Below are 20,288 nucleotides of genomic sequence, written 5' to 3'. Positions count from 1 at the left end.
TTTCTCTAGTTCTTTCTAAATGTGAACCGCAAAAAATGTGTTCGTTTCCACCCGGTGAGTGAGGTGGTTAACAAGAGACGTATGGATGTTTTGAATTGTTTTTTCGGGGCCCGATGACGAGCAGGAGCAGGAGTAGTTATGTCGAATCGGCACCCGACCACAAAGTAAATGATGGGTGACAAATGAGCCTTCAACCAATTACATTTGTGAAGGGCTTCGCATTTGTCATTGCGTCTCTCAATCTGTTATCAACGCGCGTTTGCTTCGTGTGAACAAGTGGATCTTTTTGATGAGTCTCTAATGAATTACACACTCACACAGAAACACAATTATTGAGCGATCGGTTTTCAGATGGGGGTTTAAATGAATCAACTCGTTGGAAAACTGCTGCAGGTTTTGAAAATTTGTTTGAAAAGGCTCAATCAGAGAAGGACCTCTGTACTTCTCAAAAACAATCACACCCGGTTTCGGAAACTACTGTGTTTATGTATAAACTTCTTTAAAAGTCAAATAATTTTCATTTTAAATCTTTTGCGATTTAAATATCGTGCTGTGAAAAATAAACAAGTGTTGCAACTTTCAGATATGGATTTGTTTTGTACTAGAACTACTCACATCAATGTCTGAGTAAAAAAAAAATTGAACATCTAACTGTCTAGCTCGGCAAACGTACGAAAAAAGCTGCAACTGAAAGTGAATAAGCGAAAAAAACAAGTTGGTAAAAAATTACCAAAGTTTCGAAATTTTCAGGAGAGTCCTAATCTTATTGGAAATCTGAAAAAGTGGTTTTGGTGGTACGCGGGGACGACGAGTGGTGCGACACCCAAAAATCAGGTCCGGGGGTTGTTTTACACTTGGAATCGAACGGAATTTGCAGAAATAAATAAGGTCCTAAACTTATTGGACGCAATGTATGCTCAAAAGTGGGCACGGACAAAACATTTATAAAAAAAGTACTTTTCCTACTAAAAATGTTCGATACACTATTAGATCGAATTCAAATTTACAAAAAAACACAAACAAAGAGTCCTTATATTGCAGGTTTTTTGGCGAGGAAAAAACATGTTTGGAGAAAAAATTAAGAGAGTTGCAGCCAGAATTATCACGTTCATACGTAGAAAACTTTGAGAGGTACGCAAAAATCTATTCAATAAAAAAGAAAGCAATGAAATTAGCAAACCTGATATAAATTAGGGTTTTATTGGAGTGAAGATCGATGACTCGAAAAAATCAACAGTGAACCGTAGATAGACGTTTTTCCAGATTTGTAAATGTGAATTTTGGTATACAATGAACCCACATTAAAATATTTGATGGAAATGGTTACAGTGAATCAATTTCTTCATTTTCCCTTTGAGTTCAAAACTCTGTGGACCACAATTCAAAGAAAACCATATCCTTTCGGTGCACATCGTTGTTCTGACACAGGCAGAACGAGTTTTTTAATTCATATTATTTTTGAAATTGTTTTAAATCGAGCCACCTTGAAGAATTAGCTCCACTTCCAAGTTTTAGACTTTGAAATTCTTTGAATGCATTTTTTCTTTCAGAAAAAAGTTATTTTGGAAATTGAATTGAATTGAAGGATTTCCTATTAGCATTATCGTAGTTTATCATAAGTCTTCGACGATTCTTGGTCTTTTAATCTGATAAAACTGCTTTTGAAATCCGATTTGTTCGCAAAATGAAGCGCAATAAAAAATTTTTTTCGAACAAGAATGGAAATTTAGAAATTTTGAATTTTTATCGTTTTTCGTTAACAGTCTTCGAAATTCATATCGGCTCATTTCTACTGAAAAAAATTTAAGAGAAATGAACAGAGTTATTTAGTCAGTGTTTGTGAGGTTTCCCAATTATGGTTTCCATGTTTCTTCAAAAATACAGCTCTTCCAAAATTTAACAGTCACTCTTTAAAGTCTATGTGCCATTTTCTTAAATCTCCGTACATGTTTTTTTAAGTCGAAGGGCTTCCTCTATATCAAAATCCGTTCTAATCTGTGGGTCTTCTTCTCGCGCACTCCATTCCCCTTTTCTTCCTCCTATTTCTTGCCTCGCACTACGGACCCTCCTCTTTTGGAAGACAAGAGGGGAAGAGGTCACCTAGACACGCAAATGTTTTTGATCTACAATGGCGCGAAAAAAAGGGGGCGTGGCGAATTAGCGAGTCCTGAGGGGTTCGTCATCCTTCTTCTGCAGTCATTTAGTCGTTTTTTATCCCTTATTTAATTTAATTTAATTTGTTTATTGATCATTTGCTCTTTCAATTTTTTCCCTCCTTTCCTGCCATTTCATTTCTTGTTCTTTGATAGGTTATGAATACTTTTTTCCTATAAACATTCTTTGGAAGTTTTTCTTGCTCTTTTTTCTCTTTAAAAACAGTCTAAACCATTCAATAATTTTGAATCTATTCACAAGTTTTACTTTCTAAAGATCATCGTTTTCTGTCAGGGGAAATTATGGTTGTCACTCGTCGAAACACCTACTTTGTCGACCCGGATGTCGCACCTGAGGACAAATTCAACATCGTCTACTGGCTCGTCATCCTTGTCGGTTTCGGTGTCCTTCTCCCGTGGAACATGTTTATCACCATTGCTCCAGAGGTATAATTTGCAGTTTTTGTAGGCATGAATATCGTAAGCAAGCCAAAATGTTTTAGTACTACGTCAACTACTGGTTCAAACAGGACGGAGAGGAGACATGGTACTCGAAGGAGTTCATGGGATCGTTGACCATCGCCTCGCAACTTCCAAACGCCGCCATCAACGTGTTTAACTTGTTTCTTATCATCGCGTGAGTACAGGTTCAGAGAATTATCCAGAGAATGATAACTTCCTAACGATGTTGAAGCTCATGTGCTTGATTTTTTTTAAATTTTGCTTTCCTAGTTTTGTGCAATCAAGCAGGATTCTTATCTCAAATTAACCACCTCACCCTTAACCGTAAAAATTTCGCCTGCTTTGAAAAAAACTCAAAATTTCAGTGGTCCCCTGATCTACCGTGTCTTCGCTCCAGTCTGCTTCAACATCTTCAACCTCGCCATCATTCTGTGTTTTGTTGTGACTGTTGAACCAACCCATGACGCTATGAGATGGTTCTTCTGGCTCACCATTTTCATGGCCACATCCATCAACTTCTCCAATGGCTTGTACGAGAACTCCGTTTACGGTGTATTCGCCGACTTTCCACATACCTACATCGGCGCATTGCTAATTGGAAACAACATCTGTGGGCTTCTCATCACCTTTGTTAAGATTGCAGTGACCTACTGTAAGTTTTTACTTGTTTTTAATTGTTTTTTTCAGGTCTCAAAGAAATAATTTACAGGTTTGTTCAACATGCCCAGACTAGTGGCCATTGTCTACTTCAGTATCTCGCTAAGTATTCTTATCATTTGTGCTGTGGCCCTGTTCTTCATCACGAAGCAAGACTTCTACCACTATTACCATCAGAAGGGAATGAAAGTGCGTGAGGAGGCTGACACTCACAGACCATCACCATCCATTCTTTGGACTACGTTCAAAAATGTAAGACTGGAAACTTCTGAAGCTTAAGAATATTGAAAAATGTCATTTTCAGTGCTACGGACAACTGTTCAACGTCTGGTTCTGCTTCGCAGTGACCCTTACAATCTTCCCGGTCATGATGACAGTCACCACTCGTGGCAAGAATGGCTTCCTTGACAAGATTATCTCCGAGAACGATGAAATCTACACGTTGCTCACCAGTTTCCTTGTCTTCAACTTGTTCGCCACTATTGGATCAATTGTGGCTTCCAAAATCCACTGGGTAAGTACAATTTAATGCTTCTTCTGATTACTAACACTGGATTCTTTCCAGCCAACTCCAAGATATCTCTCTCTTGCAATTATCGCTCGTGCCCTCTTCATTCCGGTGTTCTTCTTCTGCAACTATCGTGTTGAGACTCGCGCCTATCCAGTCTTCTTCGACAATACGGACATTTTTGTTGGTTCTGGAATCCTGATGTCTCTTTCGCATGGTTACTTGAGTGCATTGGCAATGGGATATACTCCAAAGTGAAGAACAATTGTTATGAAATTGCTTATTTCTATTTTTCAGCGTCGTTCCATCCCATTATTCTCGATTTGCCGCCCAACTCTCTGTCTGCACCCTCATGATCGGTCTTCTCACCGGAGGATTGTGGGCCGTCCTCATTGAGAACTTGATCGGCAAACCTAACATCTTCTAAACTAATTCTCAAATTTACAATAATTCATTTTCTCTTCTGTGAAATGCATTCTAACTTATTATAACCGATTAATATTGTTACCTCAAATACAAAATTACAGATAATAAAACATTTATAGCCCCTTTTTTGAGATTCCAGGAGAAGGAACTTGAGAAAAATCATTTACTTATTTTTTCAGTAATGCTCAGTGGAACGTGAACGCTTTTTTGGAGGAAAAGTACTTGCAGAATATTAATTCTGCTTGAATTAAAACGCCGAGTTCTTTCTTTTAGCATTTTTTTGAATAAACAGAGACAGGAAACAACTACAAACTAGAAAATAGTCGAGATTAGTTGCCTTGAGATTATCATATTAAGATAATTCTTCACCAGTTGGAAATCGGATTCATTACTTGTAGCCGCGTTTAGTTTTGAAAGTTTCAGAAAAATGAAATTTCTTTGAAAGTTTTATAAACTTCACAAAATAATACGAAAGTTCTGCTGAACCGACAACAAATCTTTGATTGTTGAGTGATTTCTTTCAGTGTGGGGTTTCCGATTTTTATCTAAATAACCGGTAAAAACTATTGTTCTTTAGGACTACACAGATGTGATTCTATTTTTTTCCATGTGTTTCCTTAGCTTTTTTGACAGTTCCGAAACTATTATGAAATGGTCAGTTCTAAGACGTCGTAGTATTGAAATTTTGGGGTCTTGAAAAGTTGCGATTCAAAAATGTTGCGGTTCTGAAACGGCATGGCTCGGAAAACTTTTTTCAGCTTTCAGTCCAGCACACGAAGATTCTACTTTCAGAGATTTTCGGATGACATTATACATAGCTCTGGAAAAAATGTTAGCTGAAAGTATCTAGCTTTTCATCCTATTTTCAACCAAATATCAATTTTACAAGATTATTCATTCATTCATTGAAAATAGCGCACCAAGATAAAATGCAAACTGGGAGAGAAGATATTTCAAAAACTTAGAAAATATTTCCTTTCAAAAAAGAATAATTGGTTTGAAACACACATCAAAGTCACAGACTATGGCTATAAGATGAGGGAGGATTTTTGGAGGTAAGAATAAATACATTTACAAGAAAATTCTTGATGACTGGTGAAAAGGATTACGGACTAAAAAGAGAACAATACTCGTATGAGTTGTGTTGCGATGGCGCACCCCACCAAAACGCTTTCTAGGCTTCACAGATTGATGAACTAATAATACTGACCCTTATAGCTAACAAATATGAATTACTTGTACTAAACACATAAAATGGAAAAGCCGTGTAAAAAAGCAATACATACAGAAACACCTATATAAATATACATTTGCGGAATTATTCGTCAATGATCCCAAGAGCTTCTTTGAGACGGCCAATGCACACTTGTCCGCTCTTTTTGCATTCAGGAGAAATGAGAGTGAAGTTGAGGAATCCATGAGGAACGGATGAGAGCAAGTCGACTGACATCACTTTGCCACCGGCATCACGGAGCTTTCCGGCGAATGAAATAGTGTCGTCAAGCAGTGGATCCATGTGACATGCCTGGGAAACGAGTCAGGTTTTATTCTGAAAGTAGAAATTAAAATCTTACCATGAAATAACAAGGTGGCAACTGGCAGATTGTTTCATTATCAGCATACATTGGTGAAATGAGAGGGTCTCTAGGCACAGTTCCCGCGGATACTAGCTCCAGAAGATGCGATGGCTGCTCATCCTCCTCCAGCACTTCTTCCAAAATATCTCCTTCGTCTTTTCTGGAAACAGTCCGATCCAACTTTTGCTTCTCCTTCAGCGGCCGCTCAAACCAATCTTGCAAGTTATCGAGCGCGTATGCAGCCGTCGAAGCAGCAGTGTCCGCCAAACTTTGCGATAGTGATCGCTTGTGCTAAATATGAACTTTTAAACTTTGAATAATTTTGTCGACCTACCACTGGAGGATTAAACCCGTTCATCGAGTTACTATGAGTGAGCGGCTTTGGCTGTTGCGACGGTGTGGATGGTGCGGTTTGAGAGTTGTCACGACTTTCACGAGAAGTCACACTACTTAGCATTTGAAGAAGACGTGGGCGTTTAGTGGTGTGAACTTCTGGAATGCTCTCCGTGGATGGTGTAGACACCTCGTCCCCGATCTTGTTCTCCTCATGCTCTTCCTCGATCACCAAGTTCTCACTGGAAAAAACCTAATAATTAGGACGAGTTGAATAGTTAAAGTATTCTTACGTCGCTTCAAGACCCAATTCTATTGGACTATCAAGAAGTTCAATGTCGTCCTCACTGATATCCGGCGTGTGACTCATCGCACTGGAAAATAAAGATTATTGTTGAAGTTAATAACAAAGACTCACTCTTTGGTGATGGGATGATGACTAAGGAAGCTGATGAGGTCATCGTCGTGCAATGTATGGTTGAGTTGGATATGGAACGGATCCGCATCGACTTGAACGCTAGCGATACTAGTGGTTTCCAAAGCATCGTCTTCACTTTCACACCCATCTTTCTCCACTTCTTCCGTCTTCTTGACAATTTCAATCTCTGTCTTGGTCTCCTTTTTATAATATGAATTTCCGTTTGTCTTGGCGAACCCGCCGTTGTCATGACTCTTTTGTACAAGGGAAACAATTGATTGAGATCCTCCCTGCAAGCCCAATTTTTTTTTCGAAAACACTTAAATTGAAAAAAAAAGACTCACCGAAAAATCAACTCTAGTCTTCTGAACCTCATTGACATACTCTTGAAGAGATCGATGCGAAGCGTACATATCGGTTCCTCCAATGCTATTCCTACTTTTTCTCAACTTGTTATTGTTGATTTGTGCTCCATAGGCTCCAGTGTACGCAGCCACACATCGCAAGACTACACCCATATGGAGAAGTGGGTCCATGACACTCAGCATTCTAGACGGTGAAGGCAAATACTGAAAGAATTCAAATTTCTTAATTTTTAAGTGCGTCAAGTGGCTAACCTGGAACAAAAATGGTGTGTAACAGAGGACGAGCCCATCAGGCTGTCGCTTGATGTTCAGTTGGACAAGACGAATATTGACCGACATAATCAAATTTCCACCAGCCGAGTCACCAACCATCACAATTTTTTCTCCTGTCCACCCGACTGCTGCTGGATTGTTGATGATCCATGAATAGGCGAAGAGCACTTCCTCCGTTGGTCTCGGGAACGGATTTTCTGGAGCCAAAGAATATTCAACAGACACCACAGGACAATTCAATGCTTTGGCCCACTGACGGAGATATGTCTGGAATATAAATACATTTTTAAAACTATCTTCGGATAATTAATACCTCGTGCGACTTGCTAGATGTTGCCACGTAGCCTCCACCATGGCAGTGAAGTACGAGGTATTTGGACGGAGGATGTGTGGTTGACAAGGCAGATGAAGACATGTTCTGACGATGAACAGTAGAGAGAATACGATATTGAACTGGACGTGGTCCAGTGTGAGCTGATGGTTCTGGAACCATCACCAGTTCTCCGTTTTTGCCTTCCATCGGAATTGCGCCTGCTAGTGGAATTTCTCGAAGTTCGTTGAGAGCCATATTTGGGCAGAAGAATTTCGGCATATTCTGAAAATTGTTGAATTCAAAATAGTTTCCCTAAAATAGAATACTCACATTGCTCAACTCGGACAGATTCCAGAAACCTTTGCAGAAATCAATATCCGCTTCCTTGGTGACTTTAATGATACGCTCTGCACGTTGCTCTGGGCTCAAAAAGAAGCGTCCAGTGTTGATGAGTGAACCGATGGCTCCGTGCCCTTTCTCCCATGATAAACTGTAAGTGGCAAGAACGACTCCAATAATCCGAAAGATTTTGTTGATTGATGGTGAGAATTGGAAGCCAATCGGACGGCCAAAAAAGACGGACGAGTCGAGTTTTTCCATGACACGAAGGATTTCCTGATAGGTCTCATAGTTTCCCTCGAGCGGTGGGAACAAGGATCCACGCATGTTCCTCTCCGTCTCTAGACACAATGGGATTGATTTGTTCAAATAGTCGATTACTGTAGCATACGCTTCGAGCTCTTTGCAAAAGTGGGAAATGCGAAAGATGAGATATCCTCTTTGCTCGAACACAGCCTTTTGCAGCGAGACAACATGGAGAAGTGTGGTGTCGCAGATGCAGATGAGACTTCTGAAAAATAAATGGGTTTGTGTGGGATTTCCATCTACAGTAGGACATTGAAAATAAAATGTGGGAGAAGGCTCCAAACATCAATGAGCGATATTCTTTCGGGAAACCTCTTTCGAAAAAACAATCATATGTTGTTTCGTTTTTTTTCTTTTTCTTTTCAACCCCTTCAAGTTTATGTGTATATGAAAATTGCCATTTCCATGGCGACAGTAATCCCTCAATACATCTTCGTCCTTTCTTTTTTGAAAAGGAGACACACACTTGAATAGAGCTCGCTGAGGACTTGGTGAGAAATATGAACCTGGTGAAAAAGAAGAAAAAAAACGGAAGTATGAACTAACGTGACCAATTGAAAAAAGGAGAACATGAATATACATGCACCCAGAAAGTACTGGGATATGCAGGGTGTGTACTTCATTTTCGGATTTTTATTCTTGCAAATTCTTTTTTGAGAAAAGAACGATGGTCGTTGCGAAAGGCCAAAGAAGGCAACATTTTTCACTTTTTTGTGCATTAGTCCAAGTGTCCACGCTAATTTCAACGATTAGTCCCCAAAGATGTGTCACGTTGGGAGAGAAAAGAGCAAAAATTACCCACCTATACCCATTTCCTGGCGTTTTCTCGTCGTAATCGTATTTAGGGGCAACTTCTTGAAGCTTTTTGATGTTTCCTGAAATTCAAAGTTACTCAAGAACTGAAGAAAAATCCAAATTTACCTTTTAGTGTCTCAATAGAGGTTTGCAAAACCGTCTGAACGACTGGCATCCGCTCGTTGTATCCGTTGGCGCCCGATTGTGCGAGTTTTTTGAAATGCGTCGCATTGTCCGAACACAGCTGTAATCGAAACAAGTTATTGTACATTTGCATATACACTACAGTGACGCACGTAGTCGCGACAACAAATCCGAGCGTATTTTCGTTTTATTTGACCACTAAACTACACGTGCCTACGGTTTTTTGTTGAATCTTGTATATCGGGTGCTCTCGAACCTGAGCAAACAAAAGTTAACATGAAATACTACAGAGATACATGTGCCATAAGCTAAAGAAGTTCTAGCCTAGAACGTTTCGACTAGAAGATTCATTGCCCATTATTCCGATTGAATTCCCTTTTCTGCTGGAACAATCCCATCAACATACCTGTACAATCAGCTCCAGAATCGCACACCGATCCACTGACAGCCGTCCTTTCAGCTTCTGACGTCGTTTGTGAGAACCTCCAGATTCTGTCATTATTTGAGCGAGCCCAAGTGGTTCTATAGTTACCTTTTAGTTTTTTTATAATCACGATACGATTGATAACGCGTCTGCAGACGGTCCGAAATTTACGTTTAGGCATTATTACAGAAGACTTCACAAGGTAGAATAAAAAGCGGTTCAAGAGTGGGGACGTGGGGAATAAGAAGATGGAGGTATGTAGTCCTTGAGGTGGGAATGAAAAGAAAAAGCGCTTGATTTGGGGGCGGGCTCGGGGAGCAGTCTTCCTGGCTGCTAGCTGCGGCGCCGAGAGACGAGAGAGACGTGTTCTGGCAGTAGGGCCTCGGGATGGCAGGGGGAACTAAGCGCTATTCTTCTATACGGTTTTGTGTTCACTGATTATGACTACTTCGATGTGTTTTCATTAAATATGCACACGCACTAATCATATGAGTAGGTAGAGAGATAGATGATCAAAAAACGTTTTGATAACTATAAAAGGGCGCGCATTAGTTTGATAAGTTTGATTTTTGTTAGAACGTAGGTCAAAATGTTCAAATTTTTATTCATGAATTTTTTTAGTACACCGATCAGATTTCGTCACGCATGCCCAAAAATAGCAACATCTGCGACAAAAACGACTAGTCTATTCTCATTCAGCCCTCCCTCAATGCGCAGTAGTAGCCGTCCATTTATGCATGATTTTCGACACACAATCAAACCGAAACCAAAACTATTTGTTATTTGAAATATGTCCCTTCGCTTGAAACGGATCTTTAGAATCTCCATTTACAAAACGCGACCTCAAAAAGTGATCTTCTGAAAAGTGTGTTTTTTGGTGAGGAGGTGGGCAGGGTTAGAAAAAAGTGTGAGTGGGGTCTTTTTGAAAAAAGAATTCATGTGGGAGATTACTCATTCCTTATGGGAAAAATGGCTTGGAACCGAAGGGGTTAAGGCAGAAAATGAGAAATGGAACGGCGTGTGCTGTTCGAAGTAAAAATGAGAAAAAAGGCGTGCAAATACAAACACTCTAGAATGAAAATGTTTCCGAATCATTCGATTGACTTTGCTCTTGCAGTATAACAGTGAGTACATTGATACCAGCTCTCTAGCACAAGCGTCACAACTGATATCGACTGATTGGTCGAAATGATTCGCCGAAATTCGTAGTGAAGTAAAAAACCGAAAAAATTACATGTATCTGTCCCAAATCTAGTTTTTTTTTCCTTTTTCTTATTTTAAAGTTAGTTAGGGTCTAAGCGATCACTGTACAATTTGCGGTTTTGAACACAGAATTTCCTTACGCGCACCTCGTATCATATCATTCTCTCTGTGTCTCATTTCTTTTTCATCTCTGCTACAAGCGGCATGCCAATACGCTATTCTGATACTAATCTCGTTCAATTTGAATTGAAGAGAAAAGAGAAAAAGGGAGATGAATTGGATTAGATTATGAGAACGCGCTCAGAACGGGGGCAATATTAGTATAAATTTCATTTCAGACTAAAATAGCTATCGCTGCAAAAAGAAAAAGCTGAAAAAACGAGTCGCCAAGCTTAAAAACCCAAACCCAGTAAGCTGAGTCGTATTAAAACGCGATGGACTGTTGGAAAAACCGATGAAACAGGTCAGACCCCACCATACACATCGTGTGTCTATACCGGATTTTCGGGTCCTCCGCAAACACTGCTACGACGATTTACACACAAAGAGGACCTCCTCAGTGTGTCCTCCCTCGTGCGATCTGAGGACAATTTGTTAGTGTGTCTGCGTCGAGTACTCTCTCTCTCTCTCTTATTGAACGTCTTTGTTTATTAATATAATGTGTGTTTGTGAGGTAATGAATGAATGGACGAATGCGTAGACGAAATTAGGACCCGACATTCTCCCGTTTTGCCATGACGTGTACGACGAGATAAATGGCCACAGCGAAAAAGCTGATAGCCGCCATGAGAAGCCAAACGAAACCCTAAAAATGGATGATTAATAAAATGCAAGAAAAAAAAAACAGTAGTTTACCTGATACCAATCAACAGTGGCAATGTAAATATTCTGTAGAACCAAACTCTGAGCAATTCCAGCTAGTTTTTGAGCTACTGAACTAATCGCATAAGCTTTTCCTATCTAAAGTTCATTTTATTTAAAAACTGTGAAATTCCGAAAACCTCATCAGGCTCTACAATACATGCCATAAATGTGTACGACATCGGGTTGAGCAGTCCATGAAGACTTCCTGGTCCCAAACTTGCAAATATCATCCAAGATGCCTGAAAAAAAGCTGCTGATTTTCATCAATGTTGCATCAGGGGCGGCATCCGGTCACACGTCCGGTTGCTTTCACAAATCTTGTCATGAATACGGATTTGCGTGGGGTTGATTCGAATCAAGAGAAAAAAGGGCAAAAGCTAACCTGTGCCAATCCAATCATGAGCACACAACCGGCCATGCTCAGAATAGCGAGGGAAATAATAAATGTGTCGCGGAAATGACAGATGCGCTTGAAAAACAACATTCCAACAGTCATTCCGACAATTTCTAAATGTAAAGAATGTTCAGATTGGTTACAAAAGGCTTCTTTCACTAACGGACTATTGGCCTCCACGATTTGTAATCAGCATAAGTGTTGGTATCCCATTTGAATGGTGGCAGGCGCACATACGTGCCCAGAAGACCTGTAAAAAATTCCCAGAATTTTCAAACACGTGATTTCCATCATTTCCTATCCGACGTGTGTTTATCAGAACTATTTTCATTATATGTCTATCAACGTTAGTTTCAAGCACGACATGAAAATTAGCTTCGTATGGATGTTACGGAGCAGTAAACGACCGGAAAGGAATCAAAATAACTTTGCCCACGCACACGAGTCCGAACGAATCTTTCTTCTCTCAGCTGACACTGGATTTCAGATGATGTGAGGGTTCAATAACACCATACTTCTCATATACCATGACACATAGCATTGGGGAAATAATTTTTTGTTCCAGACTAAAATTGAATTTGAAAAACAATTGTACCTTTTTCTTCTCCCCATACAAACTGGTCCAGGAAGTTGGCGGCAAAACAAAGATACAAGAACAGTCGGCGGTGGGCGGCTCGAGGGAGAACGAAGATCTTAGCAGCGTCGTAGAGGGAAACAAAAGAAATTTTGATAATTTCAAGGACAGATCTGAAATTCATTAAGGAAATTGAGTACAAAGTTAAAGATTTCAAGGAAACAGTTCTGACTCACTGTTTTTCTTCGACAACAGGATTTGGAATGAATGCAAGGCTTGAATTCTCGGCATTCTCAATGGTGGAAATGGTTTCATCTTCCTTGAGCAAACTGCTTTTAGATTTTGGTTTCTTCTGCTCCAAAACGAAAAGTGAGATTATGAAAGTTAGTAGATATCCTCCTAAAAATATTGGAACTTTTAGAGGCTGATTCTTGTGAATTTTAATGACTGTATAGACATGGTAGTATCATATTAATTCACCTAAATCCTAAAAATCGTGGAAAAATTATGAACTTGTCAAATAGAGGTAGAGTTGGGTATGCGCGACATCATTCTAAACTGTTTAAAAGTTCGAAAACTCGGGAGATTTTTTGATGAAGGTCTTATCGTAATATTTCAAATTAAAATCTAAAAAATCTCAAAAACATTTGAGAAATGTTTGCCTTTGATTAAAAAAAGCCTCGATTTATATTTTATTGGCCTCCGATTTTCTTGTGAGGGTCAGATTTGTTTAACGCGCCTGCGATTTCGTAATAGAGGCAAAAGTCTATTTTAGTCGTAACACGTATTTTTTCAAAAAATAATCCGGCCCTCGGTTCATTTTTGCCTGTTTGCATGGAGTCCTGGATTCGAAAAAAAAATTTGTACGAACCTTCTGCAATTATCATCACTGATGGCTTTGAAGTCCATTTAATCAGGTCTTTTACAAATCGAGACGCCACAAATGACCCCAAACTGAACAGAATCGACACAACAACCATCCGATAAGATAGCTGCAATATTCTACTTTAATATAGTCAAGCGAACCCTTTCAAACCGTAATCTTGTCTGGAAACTCATCAGCAATGTAAGCATTGATACAACTCATTGTCAATAAAAAATCTCCTAAAAATCCAGTAACTGCTGCTGTCGGATACGTCCATGTCAGCGGCCAATCTGTGTTTTCATCCCACATCAGAAGATTCACTAGAATATGTAATTCTTAAAAAATCGAAAATCAACCTTATCTTACTAGCATTCGAAACCAACACACTAAGAATTCCAATAAGCATAGGATATTTTCTTCCGCGATGATCACTATATCCTCCTGCAAGTGAAAAACGTGTGATTTGAACCGAATTTCCGAGTCTCACCATAAATAATTCCAAAGATGCAAGCGATTGGCAAGTTGATGTATTCATAGTAATTGTCCCACAACACCATTTTCTTATTATAATATTTATCAAGATCTTTTCCGTGGATGTCTGGGGGAGCGGGGTAGTATCTTCGCATTTTTCCTTCTTTCAGAGCAGGAGAGACAATTCCGCTGAAAATTTGATATTGGTGTTTGGTGAGTTCTGTCTCGAATGCTTACACTGCTGTATTACACGCTGCCAATACAAACATTAATGGTTCCACTGTAATTTTCCAACTTTTAATTCGATCCCATACATCTGTCCAAAAACCCATGTTTGCCTGTTTTTCTCTCTGAAAATATGGAATTCATTAAAAAAGGAAGCATAAGGAAACGTGCAAAGACAAGAAAAATGATAAGACTATCAGTTGGCAGGGTGAAAAAGTCAATCAAGGTTTTGTTCGTATGAACTCTACGCTAAAGATAACTGTTTTCTATTTACCTGGTTTTTTCTAGAAATAGATGGCTACAAAATTCATTTTATCAACGTATCACTGAACGAAATAACAGGTAAATAGTTTTGGATTATGGAGGAAAAACGCTCTCGCTTGCTCTGCCACTATTATTAATCTTTATTGATTTTCTCACCTGTCCATTGGGAAAAAATACGCAGTGTGGGGTAATTACTCTGCCTGCAGACTAAAAGAAACAGTGTGGATGGTTGACTCTGCGTTGTTTTTGTTTCTTCAAAACTGGTTTTTTCCAACTTTTGTAAATTGTATTCTGTTGACCTTCACAAACTTTTTTCCTTGAATATATTCAAAACATTTCATTTCATTAATAGGTTCTTTCTTTTTGAATACAAGTTAAGCATTTTGGTCGCATCAAAATCAAGTGGACCCAAAGCTCGGAAGAATTCAGTCTTTTGAAAGTTTGGAAACAGATCAAGAAGACCATGAATTTGGTGAATGGATGAATGAATCAACAAATGGATGATTGAACAAATCAAAACTGTTAAGTATACCCCAGCAGAACCATAGATTAGAAAAAACGGAAAGCAGCAGATAATATAGAAAGATAAAGAGATCATTTGTTGAAAAGAAATTATAAAGAAGCGATTATCGTCCGATATGATATTCGCGATCCTCAATCTCCAACTCTGCGGTGGCCGCATGCTCCCCTTTCTGTTTGTGGGATCCGAAAGCAAATGCCAAACAGGCAATTATGCTTGTAAGAATGGCTCCTTGAGCAAGACGGGTCGAGAATCCCATCTTCTTGGCTTGCTCGTAGTCAAATTCTCGGTCCTAGAAAAAAGAAATTAGGGTTTTTCCATTCTCAGGAAAGTACAAACCTGAGTGACAGCGGTGTTCCATTCATTAATACTGCTGGAGAGAATCTCGATGGCTCCAAAGATGCACATAGCTGGAAAAAAATCGTTTAAATAACTTTCTTGAAATATAGAATCATTTTTACTACTTTTGAAAGCATTGTTTTCCGATTTTCAGTCAACACTACCGACTCAAAATATCATACTTGCAACGTGCCGGGCCGGGCCGAGCCGTGTTTTTTTTCAGAATTTCCAGGGCCCGGAATGTCTCGGCCCGGGTTTTCAGGAACAAATTTTTCCTGTCTTTTCAAAGAAATTTTTCGTGGTCAACTGAAAATATGGACGATTTTTCTGTCAAGTAAAACACCTTTCAAGATAAAAGTGTCCATAAAAAATAGTTTTTTTCACAAAAAAATTCGAAAAATTGACTGAAATTTCAAAAAAAAAATTCAAATTTGGAAAACCCGGGCCCGCCGAGCCGGGCCGGGCCGGGCCGAGGAGTCACGGAAATCTAATAGAAACCGGGAATTTTGAGCTCAATTATCTTGGTTCCTACGAAAGATATCAAAAATCTGTCAACTAATAAATTATTCATCATACTATCATTAATATTTTATCAGCTGACAAATTTTTGAAATCTTCCGTAGGAACAATGATAATTGAGCTGAAAGTGTACGCATTCGGATTCGGATCAGAGCATTTACGGTAAATTAGGCACTTTTTGGTTACAAACAGCATATCTCATCAGAATCATTGAAAAAGAAAACACAACTATGAGAAAACAATTATGAATTATTTTAGTATGCTCTGAAATATTCAATCTTGAAAATGTCTAGAACCGTTTAAAATGACTCCGAAGTATACTACCGTCCACCGAGCAAGCCAATATTTGTTTGCTACTTTCTGTAATTCACTACTCCGATGATCTACTCTCCAGTGATTAGTCCCTCGACTTTTTTCGCAACTTCTAAGTTTCATTTAAAACAATATGCCCATCTTTTCTGTTCTTGACATACATGCTTCCTTCGTCTTTTGAAACCAAACCTCATGGGACATGCTATTCTTTCTCTTCGAATGCAAAAAAAGTAAAAAAAAAACAACAACTCGTACTTATCCGGAAGCATTAAAGTTCCCTCCTGTTATGTCTTTCAAAACGTTTCTTTTTATTACTTCTGCATGCACTGGAGCAAAAGTCATTTGCCAACTGTTCATTAAACGACTTCCCAAGTACTTTTTTCTCTTTTTTACAGCCGCTGAGCCCCCTCATACCCTCCTATCAAATTTTGTTGCAAGGAAGCCGTCTCGGTGACACTCATGAAATTTGACGAGGGTCTATAATGACAAGACGTTGATGAACTTTATTCATCAAAACCTTCGAGAAATAGAAAGTTGACAAGAGAGCACAACGAAGACGTGAGTCTTTGTGGTTTTCAATGAGCTATTCTTTTTTATTATTCTTTTTTTCAGAGTTTTCACTAAAGAATTCTTTAATATGATTCGGTTCCACTCACCAACAACAAGATACAAAGCGGCCACGGCTCTCTTGTACATATAACGATGATGATAGAAGGTGTAAATAGCAAGGCAGTTGGTGCAAAGCAGAATCACAGCTCCGAAACATCCCATGAACGCTTGCGAGCGATAGTAGTCTGAAAAATTGCGAATTATTTTTTTATTTCCAAATGGTGTTCAGATTTACGTTTCAGGTCAGTGTCTGCAAGTCGGAGAATATTCTCTGGTGGGGCTGGGAAGTGTGGGATCCATTCCACTGAAAAAAAACCAGAATTATTGGAACACTTCAAATTTCCACTTTACCTGAAACCTTCCTGAAGTCATTGACGGTACGATACTCTCCCCAGACTCCCAAATCAACGTGAACTGGCTGATAGTCCTTGTTATGGAAGTCAATGGAAGCCCAGTGCGTGGTGGCCAACGCCGCTACCAATAATCCAACACCGATCTGTAATCGAGTTAATTGAAACCGACGACACACAAACAACATTCTAATTGTATTTGCTTCCGGAATAAGAATAGACTATTTGCCAGGCAGGAGTGTTGAATACTAGATGAGAAAACGAAGGAAAATGCAAATTTTTGATTGGTACGTGACTTTGGGAAAATAACAGAAAAATTATTTAAAAATATTCGACTTACCCAGGCAAGAAGTGTAGCGAACGCCATGATCCGGCGTTGCCAGATGATTGCATGATACGAATGCATATTGAGAACTTGGCTGCCTCGCAGCTCGACTGTCTTGTCAATGAGCTCCATCGCTTCAGCCTCGTCACCTGAAAACAATCACATCTTTATTTCTCTCCACACACAGTGTTTCGGGTTTTTACATCAGAAGAGAAAGTTAAAATCTCTGAATCTCTTTCTCTCCCTCTATCTGCTTCCAGGATTCTCAGTGCAGACCCATCAATCGGAAGAGCAAAAAATCAGGAAGAGAAAGCGAAAGATATATTCCTGAAGATGATTCGGGCGGCTAGATCGGGACAAATAAACAAAGATATGAAGTTTATTGTCGGGAACTTAAAGATTTTAAAAATCTAGATGATGCAGAAACACGTGGGTGGTGTTTTTATTATTGTTTCTAGAACAAAAGAAAAAAAAAGCAGTCATATGAGCGTTCAGTAATGAAACATGTTCCAAAAACATTGTCAACTAGTCGAGTCTCCTGAGACTCCAAAACATGAAAAATTATGCTTCTTAGACCCCTCTCAAAATTTCATAGTCTGTGTTATTCAAGAAAGAAAATCAGGAAAAAATTATAATTCAGAAAATCATGTGAACACAGGTGCAATACGGAAAAGTGATTAATTTTGAGTTTCTTGAGTTTCTTGTAAAATCGGAAAGATATTTCTAGCTTAGTTCAAAGAAAACCGAAATGTACGCTCAGAAAGTTTGTATGATGGATTGATAGAGAATTTTTTTTTCGAAAAAACGGAGAATTTCTGAAATTCTAATTTAGACAGCCTGTCAAAATTGAATTTTAAAAAACATGAACCAAAGATGACAGAAAATCGTAAAGTCTGTCTAAGCTAGACAAAAATACAAAAATTGAAGATTTCTAATGTCTGATTTGTTTGGACAACCAACTCAAATAAACTTCAGATACACACACAAATTCCCTCATTTTTTCTCACACCAATTGCACTTGGATTTTTCCTCTTGGAGGAAGAGAAGGAAAAATGGCAACATGTGGAAGAAAGGAAACATATGTGACCACTTTTTTTCGAATAGCATATTTCTTGACCTGCATGGCTCAGCATACAACTTTTATGTGAGCCACTCTGTCAAAAAACTATGGTTCCACCCGCTTTTTCTTTTTCTTTTTTGATGAGAAAGAAAGATAGCAGCAATAAGCCTAGGAGGAGCAACAAGATCTGATGAGTTTATTATGTTCTGTGATCTTAGGATGTTTTCTACTATGGTCTAGAGCGTTTCCTGGTTCCTCAAAAGCTTAAAATCTCGATAAAAACCAATCATCAAAAACCAGGTAGGTATTCTGAAAAGTAGAATGAGACATGAAAGAAAAATATGCCGTCTACATGTTCAAATATTTTTGTGGTGCTCTTGCTCTCATCTTCCGTGAGCTTCACGTGATGCGTTTTTTTCCACAATCTATCTCTCAGGCACACTTAAAAAATGAATAAATAACAAAGCAGACAGTGGCCTTAGAAACAGGGCCCATCAATTTATTGATGATGGTGATGGGAAAGTTGTTGGAGTAATGTGGTAGATATCAGAGGGAGGAAAGGAGAAGAACGAGTAGTTGAGGACAGAGAAAAGTAGTGTAAAATCTAAGATGAGTCGTCCCAATGAGAACTCAGCAACAAGCTGTGCGAACGATGTGAGGTCAAAACGGCTTTTGTTTATTTTATCGGCTTCTTGCGATGAATGCGGCTGGACTCATTTCCCACCCTTCCAATCTGGCGCTACTTGAGTAGTGCGCTAGACTCAATAATAAAGCTATATAAGGACTAATTCAAAATTGTGCTGGGAAGAAGACAACAATAGGTTTTTCAATTTGGAAAAAATAGAAAACAGAAAAAGTCATAAATCTCTTAATATTGGACCACAGCTTCCTGAACCAGTAAAGAAGCATCAGTCTTTTCCGAATCTGTCGTTTTGAATCTTATGCTAAATTAAATTAAATTATTGTTCCGGATTTTTGATATGAGTACTTCCTGGGAAGCAGAAAAACGACCAAAACTTAAACCTTCTTTTCTAGAAAATGAAGAAGATCTCCTGACCGACAAAAAAGGACAAAAAAGAAACAAGGAGACTAATAAATTAGGATTAGAATTCAGAAGAGCTCCGTTTCTCAGAAGTCCTTACTCACACAGGGCTTCTGAGAACAAGGAGGCATACTTTCTCTTGCTGTCTTTCTTCCTCAATTTTGCACTAAACAGATGATCCATTTTGGAAAACCCCTTCCCCTCCGTTCCTTCTCGTCTCATCAAAGCAGAACACATGGCTAAAACGAGGAGCAAGAAAGAGAAGAAAATGAAAATAAGGGATATTGACAGACAGATACAAATACTGCGATTAACTCAAGAGTAGTAGATAAACGTGTGACTCTACGATGCATTTCCGCGCGGAGAAGAGCGAAAAGCCAAGCGTTATGGCACAAAAAGCACCCTGTGCATTTGGGACTGTCCGGTTATTTTTCCCGCACACTGAGGACCTCTTCCTGTGCTGTTATATACTGGCAAGCTCACTACCACCCAGCAGCTCCTCCCAACATTCTCATTTTTCGTCTCCTTTTGTTTGTCCTTATGTTCTTTTGTTTTTTTTTCTTCCAGTTTTTTTTTCAGCCTAATATCGAGGTCTTGCCTACATCTTATTCTAGGAAGGGGTGGTTCGCCTACAACCTAAATAAACAGTAAACAGGGCGTTTGGTTGGAATCGAGGATGAAAATAGGCTGGAAGATGAATCAAAAAAGGATTTAAATTGAGAAAACGGAGAAGTGAGAAGCGAGTAAAAACTGACGAACTTGTTCACATTTTTGGTATCTGGTATCCGCCATTTTTTGGATTCCCCTGGGGAAATAAGTTTTCTTTGTTCCGCCGACTCCCACTGTTTTTTAAGAAGAG

The 20,288-nt window shown here is 39.0% G+C and overlaps 4 protein-coding genes across 4 annotated transcripts; 1 reads left to right on the top strand and 3 right to left on the bottom strand.

Annotated features, from left to right (window-relative positions):
- Positions 1-2,456: 2,456 nt before the first annotated feature.
- Positions 2,457-4,207, top strand: CBG14513 (the record flags this gene model as incomplete). Its single annotated transcript, XM_002644525.2, has 7 exons — positions 2,457-2,600; positions 2,657-2,790; positions 2,981-3,267; positions 3,325-3,524; positions 3,577-3,786; positions 3,838-4,034; positions 4,078-4,207. The coding sequence occupies 7 exons, from the start codon at positions 2,457-2,459 to the stop codon at positions 4,205-4,207; spliced, it is 1,302 nt and encodes a 433-aa protein (XP_002644571.2).
- Positions 4,208-5,524: 1,317 nt separating this feature from the next.
- On the bottom strand, positions 5,525-9,674 carry CBG14512 (the record flags this gene model as incomplete). Its single annotated transcript, XM_045239634.1, has 11 exons — positions 5,525-5,731; positions 5,781-6,074; positions 6,118-6,358; positions 6,410-6,490; positions 6,535-6,824; positions 6,879-7,439; positions 7,486-7,767; positions 8,637-8,726; positions 8,920-9,005; positions 9,052-9,207; positions 9,476-9,674. The coding sequence occupies 11 exons, from the start codon at positions 9,672-9,674 to the stop codon at positions 5,525-5,527; spliced, it is 2,487 nt and encodes an 828-aa protein (XP_045095435.1).
- Positions 9,675-11,402: 1,728 nt separating this feature from the next.
- On the bottom strand, positions 11,403-14,196 carry CBG14511 (the record flags this gene model as incomplete). Its single annotated transcript, XM_045239633.1, has 12 exons — positions 11,403-11,501; positions 11,552-11,656; positions 11,698-11,799; positions 11,943-12,067; positions 12,118-12,204; positions 12,550-12,701; positions 12,765-12,927; positions 13,400-13,520; positions 13,565-13,713; positions 13,760-13,834; positions 13,881-14,053; positions 14,102-14,196. The coding sequence occupies 12 exons, from the start codon at positions 14,194-14,196 to the stop codon at positions 11,403-11,405; spliced, it is 1,446 nt and encodes a 481-aa protein (XP_045095434.1).
- Positions 14,197-14,979: 783 nt separating this feature from the next.
- Positions 14,980-17,459, bottom strand: CBG14510 (the record flags this gene model as incomplete). The annotated part of the gene is made up of 6 exons (XM_002644522.1): positions 14,980-15,165; positions 15,213-15,283; positions 16,700-16,837; positions 16,888-16,956; positions 17,004-17,148; positions 17,343-17,459. 6 exons carry the CDS (start codon positions 17,457-17,459, stop codon positions 14,980-14,982), a joined length of 726 nt encoding a protein of 241 aa, XP_002644568.1.
- Positions 17,460-20,288: the final 2,829 nt, after the last annotated feature.

This window comes from Caenorhabditis briggsae (assembly GCF_000004555.2).
Source record: "Caenorhabditis briggsae complete genome, chrX, whole genome shotgun sequence".
NCBI classification, from domain to species: Eukaryota; Metazoa; Nematoda; class Chromadorea; order Rhabditida; family Rhabditidae; genus Caenorhabditis; species Caenorhabditis briggsae.
The sequence above is the reverse complement of the archived record's forward strand: the minus strand, read 5'-3'. Positions and strand labels throughout refer to the sequence as shown.